Raw genomic sequence first — 13639 nt, 5'->3', positions numbered from 1 at the left:
CTCTTGAGTAGCTGATTCTGAAAATTTGAAAATATAGAGAATTAGCTCTAAATTCGCCAAGTTACAACAATATTAAAATTTAGAGATTTTCAAAAATTTTCGAAAATCTTTAACTTTTTAATTTTCTGTCCGTTTTTTTTTGATTTTTAGTCCAAAATAATAATTTTCAGACGCCCTGTCGTCCTCATCTTCCTCCAATATGCCTGACGGTGACTGTGTTGCCACGTGGAACGTTCCGCTCCACGCGCAAGTCCATAAAGTGGAGTTCGAGCATGGAACGACGACTGGAAAGAGGGTGATTCGTGTCGATGGAAAGGTAATTGGGGTTTTTTTATTTTAAATTGGAAAATCTAAATTCTAGAGGCTGAGAACTTTCAAATGAGTATAATCATGACTGTGTTTGGAAAAATTTCAGTTTTCACGTGTCTATGCGCCTTTAAAGTCGGATTACTGTAATTCCACTGATGACAGTACCCCTAATACCTATTGTCTATTTTTCAGAGCTAGATTAGTTGATTCGGAGCATTTTGAGCCAAAAACCGTTCAGAAATGTCAAAAATTGAAGAAGTTACAGATTTTCGAAAAAATTCGAAAATCGAAAAATTTACATTTTTAATTTTTATCGTAACACAATCAGAATTTTTCCAATCTCTTGGAAATTTTTGTTTCGGAATTTAGGAGGCTGAGAGCTTTCAAATGAGTATAATCATGACTAGGTTTGGCTTATTTTTGATTTTGACATGTCTTTGCGCCTTTAAACCCCGAGGTACTGTAGTTTTAGATGCAGCAACAGAGTGGAATTATTTTTTTAGGTAAATTCATGTTATTTTACACGTTTTGTGACAAAAATCGGCTCTGAACTCAACAAATGAAGAAAGTTATGGATTTTCGAAACTTTTCGAAAATCCAATAAATCTTTAAACTACAGTATCTGCCTTGTATTACATTTGATTTTTATAAAACTTAAATTTCTAAGTTCAGCATGGCGAGACCTTTCAAATGAGTATAATCATGACTAGGTTTAACACATTTTGGATTTTGACCTGTCTATGCGCCTTTAAACCCGGATTACTGTAGTTTTCGTGGTGGGACCCACTTTGAACCGAATATAGGCGTGTTTATACTTTTCTGAGAGCTAATGATGAGCTGATTCTGAAAATCTTAAAATCTCAAAAATTGGTTGTAAATTCTCCAAGTTACAGCAATATCAAAATTTTAAGATTTTCGAAAAATTTTCGTAAAATTTTCGAAACTCTGTAACTTTGTTATTTTTCAAGTTACAAGGATGATTTTAGGCTCAAATTAAAGCCAGTAAGACGGACTACCTATATAAACTGAAGATTATTACCCTAGACTACGGTATGCGCCTTTAAACCTGTCCACTTTCCAGGAGATTCTCCGTCGTGACTGGATGTTCAAGTTGGTCGGCAAGGAAAATTTTAAAGTCGGCGATATGAAGTGTGTCATCAATGTCGAGGCTCTTGGCACTTTTGCCTATGAGTACTCGTTGGAGGTAATTTCAGAAAAAAATCAATAAAAATTAGGCCCCGCCCCTTTTGTAGGTCAACGGAAAGACATTCAACAAGTTCAAAGAGGAGCAAAATAAGAAGCTCCAGAGCTGGGAAACCACAATCGCCGGACAGGAGTGGAGAGTCGTCTTGGGTATGAAATACTATTAGAAGTCTGAAATTTTTCTGAAAATCTGGAAAAAAAAAATTTCAGACAAGGACTCAATGGAGGTGTGGGCGAACGGCAAGAACATTGATACTGCGGTGAGTATACTGTAGCTACAGTACTCCTTAGGTTGATTTGGAGCATTTTGAGCCAAAAACCGTCTAGAAATGTCAAAAATTGAGGGAGTTACAGATTTTCGAAAAAATTCGAAAATTTTCGAAAATCCAAAATTTCACAATTTTTATTTTTATCGTAACTCACTCAGAACTTTTTAGATTGGGCGGGATTATTTTTTCGAATAGATCTAAATGTTAGCTTTAATTTAAGCTAAAAATCGGGGAGATTGGATGAAAAATAAAAAAGTTAGAGATTTTCGAAATTTTTTGAAAAATTTTAAAAAATCTGAAATTTTGATATCGCTGTAATTTGGCAGGTTTACAACCGACTTTGAAAATTTGTACATTTTCAGAGTCAGCGAGTCAAGAGCTTTCAGAAAAGTATAATCATGCCTTGGTTTGCTGCAATTTGGGTCCCAACTCAGGTTACTGTAGTTTTCGTGGTGGGACCCGAATTGAACCGAATGTAGGCATGATTATACTTCTCTGAAAGCTCTCAATGAGCCAAATTCAAATATAACATTTAAAATTAGACCTGACAATTTTCAGGGGGAGTTTGTGGACAACGGAAATGTCACCCACTTCGAGTTGGGCACCACACCGTGCAAGATTGTCGCGGTGAGCAGTGGAAAGAGAAAGTGAGTCAAGACTTGACTATTTTTTAGAGCCAGATTAGTTGATTTGAAGAATTTTAAGCCAAAAACCAATCAGAAATGTCAAAAATTGAGGAAGTTACAGTTTTTTCGAAAAAATTCGAAAATCGAAAATTTTACATTTTTAATTTTTATCGTAACTCACTCAGAAATTTTCCGATCGTTTGGATACTTACATTTCTAAATTCAGCATGACAAGACCTTTCATAAAAGTATAATCATGCCTTAGTTTTCTGCAATCCGGTGTCCTATGCGCCTTTAAACTAGGGTTACTGTAGTTTTCGTGGTGTGACCCAACTTGAAGCGAATTTGGGCATGATTATACTTTTCTGAAAGCTCTTGACAAGTTGATTCTAAAAAGTTGAAAATCTCTAAAATTTTGCAAATTCGCCAAGTTACAACAATATCAAAATTTCGAGATTTTCGAATATTTTCGAAAATTTTCGAAAATCTGTAACTTTTTTAATTTCCATCCATTTTCCTCGGTTTTTAGCTTAAATTGAAGCTAACAGTCTGATCTACCCGCAAATAATAATTTCACCCCAATCTGAGGAATTCTAAGTGAGTTACAATGAAAACAAAAATGTAAAATTTTGGATTTTCGAAATTTTTCGAAAATCTGTAACTTTTTCAATTTTGACATTTCTGAATGGGTATAGGCTCAAAATGCTCCAAATCAACTGACCTGTAGTCAAGGGGCACCCTTAATTTCCCCAATTGACCCAACCTCACATCATCAAAACTCCAAAAAAGAAAAAATATCGGGATTTCCGGAATTTTCGTTTTTTTCGCACGCTTTTCTTCTCAGGACTCCTCAAAACAAAAACATCTACCCTCCTAATTACTCCTAATGACTCCTAATTACCTCATAATTCCAGAACCGGTGTCATCCACCTCTTCTACGTCAACGGTGACGCCGTCCCATCGACAGCGGACTTGGCATCCAACACATAAATGGCCGCCGGCGGACTTAATTACCCTTCCTATTTGTCTATCCCTCTCTCTCTCTCTCTGTGTATACTGTTTGACACCTTTTTCTCTTTTTCCGCCCTCCGCGCGGAGGGGCGGAAAAAGAGAATATCGTATATCCCATACCACTTGATATTTGTCATCTCTCTGTCTCTTCTTCTTTTTTGAAATCTCAATTTATTGTGACACACTTTACATATACATTTTTCGGAATACCATAAAAGTAAAGTTTTTGGCGATTTTTTGAGAATTGAATTCTAAATTTGAAGACTTTTGGTTTTCCGTAGAATTCTTTTCATTCCGTAGAATTCTTTTCATTCTTTTTTACCCGGATTTCAAAATTCTTGTCTTTAGGGAACTCTACTTTTGAATTCTCAGGTTATCAGGAATTATCAGACAAGGTGTTTCAAAATATTAAAAGAATGTCTTCAAATATAAAACGCCCCCCGGAGCTTTCATACAGTACCGCTCAAAAGTATATGTATAAAGTTTGGGTTTTTTCAGTGGAAAATGACCAACTTTGACAGTGTATTTCGGTGTCACCTGATTGTATGATAAACTTATTTTTCTGTGGGTTGGATAGAGCTAAAATAGAACATCATTTTTGTAGTTGACCATTTTTTCGTATGGACACTCCCTGGAGACTTACAGGTGAAGAAACCCATTACTCCCTGAAATAGAGAAATTTTGGAGATTTTCACTTTGACAACTTATAACTTTCAAGATAGTGTCTCTACAAAAAAATGGTCAACTTCAAAAATGGAGTTCTCTTTTTGAGCTGTATGGTTTATACATAATTAACGCTACTAAGGTACGCCAGATTTTCAGAACTTGCGAAAAAGGAAATATACTTTTGAGCGGTACTGTATGTTTTAAGGTGATGTTCTGCTGTTTTAACACTGTAACTTGGAAAATGTGTGACATTCTACCAACTCAATTTATATCTGCTGTTAGAGTATCCAATATGTAATATAGTTGATAAGAATTTTTGAAGTTCACCGGTTAAAACATTAGAATGAATTCTTTTTGGTAATCTATCTAATGTTTGAAAAATGTTGGCAAATACTCATTTACTACCTGCTCATTTACTACCAATTGCTCATTTACTACTATTACTCATTTACTACTTTTTACTTATGTACTACTTTAGAGCGATATGCTGGTATTCATTTTCACCATTCTCTTAGACTTTGGTTTCTTAGAAATTCGGAAAAAATTGACGAAAACGGTTATTAATCGTATTTGTCAATTGTTTTCCAAATTTCTAAGAAACCTAAGCCTAAGAGAATGGTGAAAAGTGAAGTAGTAAATAAGCAGTACGGTAGTAAAAGAGTGAAAGTAGTAAATGAGCAATTGGTAGTAAATGAGTATTTGCCGAAAATGTCTGCAGGTATTGAAAAGTCAGAGAAATCTGGAGCTACAGTACCGTATATTAAGTTTTGCCTTTTTCAGTGGAAAATACCCTACTTGGAGAGTGTGTCATAGTAAAACTAACTGTCCCACAAAACAACTTATTTTGGGGTCAAAAAGACCAAAACTAAAACTCCATTTTTGTAGTTGGCAACTTTTTTGTACGGACACTCCCTAGCAAGTTACGTATCGACAAAGTAATTTATCTCTCGAATCGACCAATTTCAAGGCAAAATAGTGCGATTTTTGAACTGTCGTCTTAAAATGACCATAACTCTCTTGGGAGTGTCCGTACAAAAAAGTTGTAAACTACAAAAATGGAGTCCTATTCTTGGTCTATACGATCCCATAAAAAGTTATTTTGTGGGACAGTTAGTTTTACTATGACACACTCTCTAAGTTGGGTATATTCAACTGAAAAAGGCAAAACTTAATATAAATACTTTTGAGCGGTACTGTATATGCGGAAAGTTTGGCCAATGAAATATCCGTTGAGAATTCTAGAAGTTTGGATTCGGAAATGTTGGGTTTTTTTTCAGTTTTCTAATACTTTTCATCTACCATTTTTTGTGTTCTCTATCAATTTTTATCGTTTAGCATCGAATATATTGAAACAAAACAATAAAAATGTTTGGAAAGTCCTTTAAAGTTTGAAAAAATCAACGTCGCCGGAGTCAAATTTTCTTTTCCATGACACTGACCGAAATTTCCACCGGTCTCACCTAGTAAGTTATGAATAAACCATACAGAACAAAGGTAGAGCTTCATTTTTGTAGTTGACAACTTTTTTGTACGGACACTCCCAAGAGAGTTACGGTCATTTTAAAGGGACATCTCAAAAATCACTCTATACTTGCTAGGGGGTATCCGTACAAAAAAGTGTTCAACTACAAAAATGAAGTTCTATTTTTGTTCTGTACTCGGCAAGTGTCGCCAAGTCTAGGACGAGCCTCTCACAAGTCTAGGCGCACATCTCCCACAAGTGTTACGTAAAAGGCCAAGACTTGTGGGAGGCTTGTGGGAGACTGGTGGGAGGCTTGGTGAAAGCGCGGTCCAGGCTCTGGAATAGCTTCTTATTGATTTTCTACTGTTTTGCTTAAATATAATTCATTAGAATTCATAAATTTATTATATAAAAAAAACAAAAAACAAAGGACAATCATGTTAAAAACAAAAAAATTACATATTTCGAAAGAGTCAGTTATTATTCCTTCGGATCTGATGTAGGTGAAGATGATGGGGTTGATGTCATAGGTGATGTAGACGTTGTCCAGAAATCCGATTGATTATGAGCTCTAAAATTCAAGAATAAAATTTCATACTTTCAAGAATAAATTCTCACATTTATTAGCTTTCCATTGGCGGTGTTCTTGAAATTTCCCTCCGTTGTTTCCGTATGATTCCTTCAGCAGAGTTGACAGCTTTCTCGGTTCTGTAGAAATTCAATTATAAGTTTTTGGAACTACAAATTGTTAATAGCTCACCGAGTAATACAGCTACTTTTGCGAATCCGAGTTTTCGTTTTTTGGGAACAATTTGTCCTCTTCACTGAAAATGATGTTCCGGTGTGAACCCGAATGAGTTTCTCTGAAGTTTCAAAACATACAAGTATGAATACCTCCGAAACAAAGTTCGGAATGATAAATGTAACAAGGGAAATACTGAAAACTCGTAACAGTGGGTTAAAACAGAAAAATAAAATAAATTTAAATGAGTGACTGCCAAAGAGAAAATCAATATCCAACATTGGGCCAATACTTGGTGACCCTCTATCATTGGCTCTGATCACCGAAAGTTGGGCCAAGACTGGTGGAAGGTTGCGCCTAGACTTGGACAGCCGCAGAGTTTGGCCTAGACTTGGCGACATTTGCCGAGTATGGTTTATACATAATTTACTTTGTGGGTCAACAGAGGATACCGAAAAAATCTTTCAAATTTGGTCATTTTCAACTGAAAAATGCCAATTTTTATATCTTACTGCACGGTATTGCGATTTTGTTAAAATTTGCCGTTTTTCTTAAATTTTTAAAGGTCTCATCATCGGATTTTATAATTCTTCTATTTTGATTTTCTTCGTCTTTCTTCAATTTTAAGGTTCTTACTAGGGAAGGTCATGGGCTCGGTCTGCTGTTATGGGTCGTGACCTACATCATTGGAAAGCTTCGAAAACGCTGATTCCAAGTACATATTCAGTTTTTGCCCTTGAGGCCTGGTATTCGAGAAAAACAGGGTCAAAGCGTCAAAAAAAGGACAAATTATTGCATTTTTAACACGCTAAAATTGCAAAAAATTTGCAAGCACTTTTTCCCGTGTTAAAAAGGCAATAATTTGTCATTTTTTCTAACCTTGACCTTGTTTTTCTTGAATACCAGGCCTCGAGGGCAAAAACTGAATATATATTTGGAATCAGCGTTTTCTCAGCTTTCGAATGATATAGGTCACGACCCATAACTCCATTTTTGGCTGACTGGGAGGACTGACTCCATGACCTTCCCAAGTTAGATTCCCTTTCTTCCCATTTTCTGGATTTCTCTCCAATATTTTATTCAGTCACACTTATTCACCATTCCCCTCTTATCTTATTCTTTCCATACCTTCAACATATATCCTTAATCTCCTATCCGCTTGTTCCCCAATTTGAAACCAAAGATAATTGACACGATCTCTCTCTTCTTCATCTCTCCTTCTACCACACATGACCCCAATTTCATTTCCGAATTGATATCACAACACATTCCTTTCTTTCTATTCTCTCTCTCTCTCTCTTATCTCTCTTTCTCGAGAAAGAGAAAAATGAGATTAGAAAAAGTAAGATGATGTATGGAATGTGACAGTGGCTAGCTGATATCCTTCTTTTTACCTAATTTTCTATTGTAACATTTTTGGGATAAGGTATTAGGGTTTTTTTGTTTAAAAATTTGAAATCAGCGTGTAAAAACGATTCGAATGAGTATAATCTTGCCAAAAATGATTTGAAATTAAATTTTGAAATTTTCGTTATTTTTGAAAAAATTGAATTTTTAAAAGGGATTTTCAATTGATTTTTTATTATTTATCAGATATTTGTTCATTTTTTAAAACCGGACTAAAATTTTATCATCATTTTGATCCTACAACCTTCCTTGTACTCCAAAAATGAAGAAAGTTATGGATTTTCGAAAATATTCGAAAATTTAAAATTTTCTTCAATTTTCAACCTGTTATAACTCCGCCAATTTCAGTCCCATCTCTTCGGAACCTATATTTTCAGAATGAGCTCGCCGAGACGCTTCGAATGAGTATAATCATGCATAGGTTCGAATAATTTTGGGTTTTGACACCCCTGCGCCTTTAAACCGGGGTACTGTAGTTTTCGTGGTGGGACCCAATTTCAACAAAATATAGGCATGATTATACTTTTCTGAAAGCTCTCAACACGCTGATTCTGAAAATATACTTTTTGGAAAATGTGGATCAAAACTGAATAAGTTACAGTGAATTAAAATTTTCGAGATTTTCGAAAAGTTTCGAAAATCTGTAACTTTTTTGTTTCGTAGTGTTTCTGGGTGGTTTAAAGATAGAAATGTTGTAAAGATCCTTAGCTAGCTGTAAAAATAACAAAACCATCAAAAATTTTGAAAATTCTCAAACATTCAACTCCAGAATTTTTTTATTGAAAAATTTTCACAAAATTTTTATTTTATTTTTTAAATAATAACTAGACTATCTTAGACCAATAGTATCCCTTTCATATAATGAACACTTGATAATATTAATTGACCAACGAACATTCTCCCGCCGGTCTTACCGGAGAGACACTTCACACGGAATGCACTTGACGGAGCCCATTTTTTTCTTGCTCTCCCTGCCTATCCCATTATTTCAACCGGATGGCTCTTTTTTCTTTCTCTGATATTATCAATAGTTACGGGACTGGATAGTTGTTGTACATTTTTGAAGTTGTTCGGAGACAAGGTTGTATGTATTTAAGTTGGGGGAGATCTACTTGTCGAGATTTTTTCTTGGGAGGAAGGGCAATTTTTAGTTTTTAGCGAATAATGTAGATTATTACCTTTTATTTCCAAAAATAATCTTTTTGATATCTTTAAAACTCGAAAAGTTACAGATTTTCGAAAAAATTTGGATTTTTTAGTTTTTTTTTCAAAAAAAAAATACCCTGCCTCATTTTCAAAAATAAAAAAATTTTTACAGTTAGATTATGCACTCATCGTTAAATTGAGCACAAAATCTATCGGAAATCTTAAAAACTCGAAAGTCACAGATTTTCGAAATTTTTCTAAAATTTAAAATTTTTGATTTTTGAAACTAACGGTAGCTTTCTTAATTTTATCTTAATCTGCAAGAAAACTGTATTTTTGAGTTGTGCCAAACAAGAGCTTTCAGAAAAGTATAATCATGCCTATATTTGGTTCGAATTGGGTCCCACCACGAAAACTACAGTAGCCCTTAAACCTAGGGTACTGTAGTTTTCATGGTGGGACCCAATTTGCTCCGAATCTGGGCATGATTATACTTTTCTGAAAACTCTCGTCACGATGAATTCAAATTTGGCATTGAAAACAATTTCTGACCAATTTTTTACTTTGAAATTACATATTCTATTGTCACATCACATGTATGTTTAAAATCAGAAAGTCTAAGATTTTTCGAAAATTTTCGAAATTCTGTAACTATCTTCATTTCTTCCCGTTTGAGCTGATTTTTAGCTTAAATTAAAGCTTAGTTTATGGTCTATTCGGCAAAAACACATTACGGGTAAATACCATGTAAAAGGCTGCAATCATTTGTTTTCGAAAAATGTTAAAATTTTCAAAATTTTCAAAAAAAAAAATTTCTAAATCTTCAAATTTTCACATTTCTAGTTCGTTTTTCCTAGTTTTTTTTGTGGTTTGCAGCTACTATCTCTTCTTTTTTCTCCTTTTTCCGGTCCATTAGTCACTAAGTGTCATGAGAGAGAGAGAGAGAAATAGAAAAATGAAGAAAATAAGTGGGATATATGTCAACATGGACAACATCTTGAACTTCTCTTTTCACTGCTTCTTCTTCTTCTTTTTCTTTTTATTTCATTTCTTTTTTTCCGCCCGCGGCTTCCGATGTCCTCGAAACCAACTTTCCGTCAAGGATTCTTGCAAGTTCTTCTTTTTCTTTTTTTCCGACTTTTTTTTTACTTTTTCTACGTTTTTATGAGTTTCCGGATAGTATAGTAACCTTGGAGCAAACGTTGAAAAAAAAGTTTTTGAAAAAAAAATTTAACTTTCAAAATTTGAAAAGACCCTTTTTCTATTTTTTTTTTTGGATTGCCCAGACTCTCCACTTCAAATTGCACTAAAAATCTACTCGGTATCTCTAAAACTCGAAAAGTTACAGAATTTCGAAAATTTTCGAAAATCCTCCCAAAAATTCTAATACCCGTAATTTTCTGAGATTTTATCCTAGTTCACGGTCTCCCAAAGTCCGAGTAAGAACTGCAAAGAAATTTTCGATCTCCCCTCACGAAACGAAAAATTTGAGAAATTTGCAGGTCTAAAAGTTAAGACGCACTCTCCGAGTCGATCGAGCATGGATCAACTGACCATAGGCACACGAAAAAAGTTGACCATCTCCGATTTGCCTATAATTTTGATCAAAGATAGTATCAAGTGTTCTTAGCAAATTGGGGTACTTTTTGGCCAGGTCCGTCACCTGGGTACCTAGAAAAATCAAAAAATCGATATTTTTCGAAAATTTTTCCTGAAGGAGTTAGGAATGAAATCTAAACGGGAAATTAATGTAGACACTATTTTAAGCATTTTTTGTGTTCAGAACGAAATTCCAGCTCAACACCTTCATAGTGAAAATTTTGAAAATTTATGAAATTTTCGGGTTTTTTTCATGAAATCGTTTTTATCTCGGCAGGGACACGAGAAGACGGGCTTTTTTATTTTAAATTCGGAATCTACATAAAATTTGGTATTGGAAACATGCTGTCCCTACTCGTATCTCTAGACCTAAAAAAAGATTTTTTGGGAAGAATGAGAAAAACTGCCATTTCAATTTTCAAGTCCTTCCAGTAAATTATTTTTGATGTTTTAAAATAATGGTTTTTTGAAGTTTTTCATTTAATCATGCCATTTTTATTCAGTTCCGGTACAATTTTCGATCAAACTAACAAAAAAAATTTCGAAAAAATTGAATTTTTTGATTTCTGAAAATTTTCTCCCGAATTGAATCATTCCGACTGAAATGTTAAGGATAGCATTAAAAAATCAGGAGAATATAACTGGAATATTCTTAATATTTATAAAAAACTTGATTCCCACTGTCGGGTCACCTGCTACCTACGCGTTCATGGTGAAATTCAGCGAAATTTTCAACTTGGGAAGTTGGTGCAACGGTACTTCATACTTGCAACGTTATTTGACAGGGAATTGCGATGAATATAACAGGAATAGTGAAAAAACTGCAAAAATTGATAGATTCAGCAAGATTTACGAAAAAAAGTTTTAAAAAATTAGGACTCATAAATGTTCAATGGTCTGACCTTTTTATGGATATCAGGAAAAATCTTTTCAAGCTTTTTTTCGTAAATCTTGCTGAATCTATCAATTTTTGCAGTTTTTTCACTATTCCTGTTATATTCATCGCAATTCCCTGTCAAATAACGTTGCAAGTATGAAGTACCGTTGCACCAACTTCCCAAGTTGAAAATTTCGCTGAATTTCACCATGAACACGTAAGTAGCAGGTGACCCGACAGTGGGAATCAAGTTTTTTATAAATCTCAAGAATATTCCAGTTATATTCTCCTGATTTTATAATGCTATCCTTAACATTTCAGTCGGAATGATTCAATTCGGGAGAAAATTTTCAGAAATCAAAAAATTCAATTTTTTTGAAATTTTTTTTGTTAGTTTGATCGAAAATTGTACCGGAACTGAATAAAAATGGCATGATTAAATGAAAAATTTTAAAAAACCATTATTTTAAAACATCAAAAATAATTTACTGGAAGGACTTGAAAATTGAAATGGCAGTTTTTCTCATTCTTCCCAAAAAATCTTTTTTTAGGTCTAGAGATACGAGTAGGGACAGCATGTTTCCAATACCAAATTTTATGTAGATTCCGAATTTAAAATAAAAAAGCCCGTCTTCTCGTGTCCCTGCCGAGATAAAAACGATTTCATGAAAAAAACCCGAAAATTTCATAAATTTTCAAAATTTTCACTATGAAGGCGTTGAGCTGGAATTTCGTTCTGAACACAAAAAATGCTTAAAATAGTGTCTACATTAATTTCCCGTTTAGATTTCATTCCTAACTCCTTCAGGAAAAATTTTCGAAAAATATCGATTTTTTGATTTTTCTAGGTACCCAGGTGACGGACCTGGCCAAAAAGTACCCCAATTTGCTAAGAACACTTGATACTATCTTTGATCAAAATTATAGGCAAATCGGAGATGGTCAACTTTTTTCGTGTGCCTACGGGTGATCGAACGAGTCAGAGAGTGCGTCTTAATTTTTAATTTTTAGCGTAAAGCTAAAGATGAAAAAGTCACTTCAATAAAGGTTAATGTGATGAATACATCAAAGAAAAACAATTATTTTTCTAAAAACCATGATATCATGTCTTTTGAGTGTTGTATTTGATAATTTTTTGAAGAAAACACCATTTTCAACTGAAATTTTTTTGCCGAATTCTCGACTTCAAACTGTATCCAGCTCTCTATTTCTTGACGTTTCCACCTCTATTATAGCTCAAAAAATCCGCAATAAAAAGATCTTCATTTCTGATGGATGGGTCACTTTTTTGCCGAATAAGTTTCGAGAAATAATGAAAAAACTGATTTCTCAGGCCAAAACTTCGATCTGTATCAGGGCTTTTATTTTTGCTTCAAAAATAGTTTTCTTTTTTCCGAAACGTTGCTTTTGCCTTTCTCGTTTTTTGTAATGGACAATTTTCACTTTTTATCTCCTTTAATGTTCGTAATTTAAATAAAATCAAAATTTTCAGTTGAAAAATTATTAAAAAAATTTTTTTGACTACTGTAGCGCGCGGCCTTTGCGCTCCACTGAGAACTTTCGCTTGCAGTTGTTTTTTGGGGTTTGGGAGACTGTGTAGTTTTATAAATAATACATTTTTTAAATCAGCACGTTTTTTTCCAGCTAGATCACATTACGAGCTTCAATTTAAGCCAAAAATCACAAAATTCGGTTGAAAACTTGAAAAGTTACAGAATTTCGAAAATTTTCGAAAATATCGTTAATTTCAAATCGATGTAACTTTGTTCGTTCTACACCAAAATTGATAATTTTATAATTTTTGGAATCAGAAAAACGAGAGCTTTCATAAAAGTGTAATCATGCCTAGGCTCTCAGCAATTTGAAACGCTATGCGCCTTTAAACCGGGTTACTGTAGTTTTCGTGGTGGGACCCAACTTGAAGCAAACCAGGGCATGATTATACTTTTCTGAAAGCTATCAGCGAGCTGATTCTGAAAATGTAGTTTTTGTCTTATTTGGGAAACAATTAAATGGGTTATGCGAATTTGAATTAATAGGGTTTTTCGAAAATTTTCGAAATTCTGTAACTTTTTGAGTTTTTAAGATAACAAACTGGTTTTTAGTTGAAATTAGAGCCAATCATTCAAACTTATTGCAAAAATATGAAAACTCCTCAAAAACAGTGTCTCCGGCTCCCAGTGAGCCAAAAGAGCCAAAAAGTTGCAAATACTTTATAAAAAATGAAAATCCCTCAAAACATGTCATGATTATACTTTTCTGAAAGCTCTCAGTTGCCAGATTTTTTAAAATTAGTTTTTATATCAACTAGGGCGAGTCTAG

At 33.9% G+C, this 13639-nt stretch overlaps 1 protein-coding gene across 1 annotated transcript; it reads left to right on the top strand.

The window, feature by feature from the left end:
* Positions 1 to 199: 199 nt before the first annotated feature.
* Positions 200 to 3397, top strand: GCK72_011296 (uncharacterized protein; the record flags this gene model as incomplete). The annotated part of the gene is made up of 6 exons (XM_003094169.2): positions 200 to 316; positions 1391 to 1513; positions 1563 to 1662; positions 1723 to 1772; positions 2340 to 2428; positions 3322 to 3397. The coding sequence occupies 6 exons, from the start codon at positions 200 to 202 to the stop codon at positions 3395 to 3397; spliced, it is 555 nt and encodes a 184-aa protein (XP_003094217.2).
* Between the last annotated feature and the right edge of the window lie 10242 nt (positions 3398 to 13639).

This window comes from Caenorhabditis remanei, chromosome III (genome assembly GCF_010183535.1).
Source record: "Caenorhabditis remanei strain PX506 chromosome III, whole genome shotgun sequence".
Lineage (NCBI taxonomy): Eukaryota > Metazoa > Nematoda > Chromadorea > Rhabditida > Rhabditidae > Caenorhabditis > Caenorhabditis remanei.
Note: the sequence above shows the minus strand (reverse complement) of the source record. Positions and strands in the feature narration are given on the sequence as shown.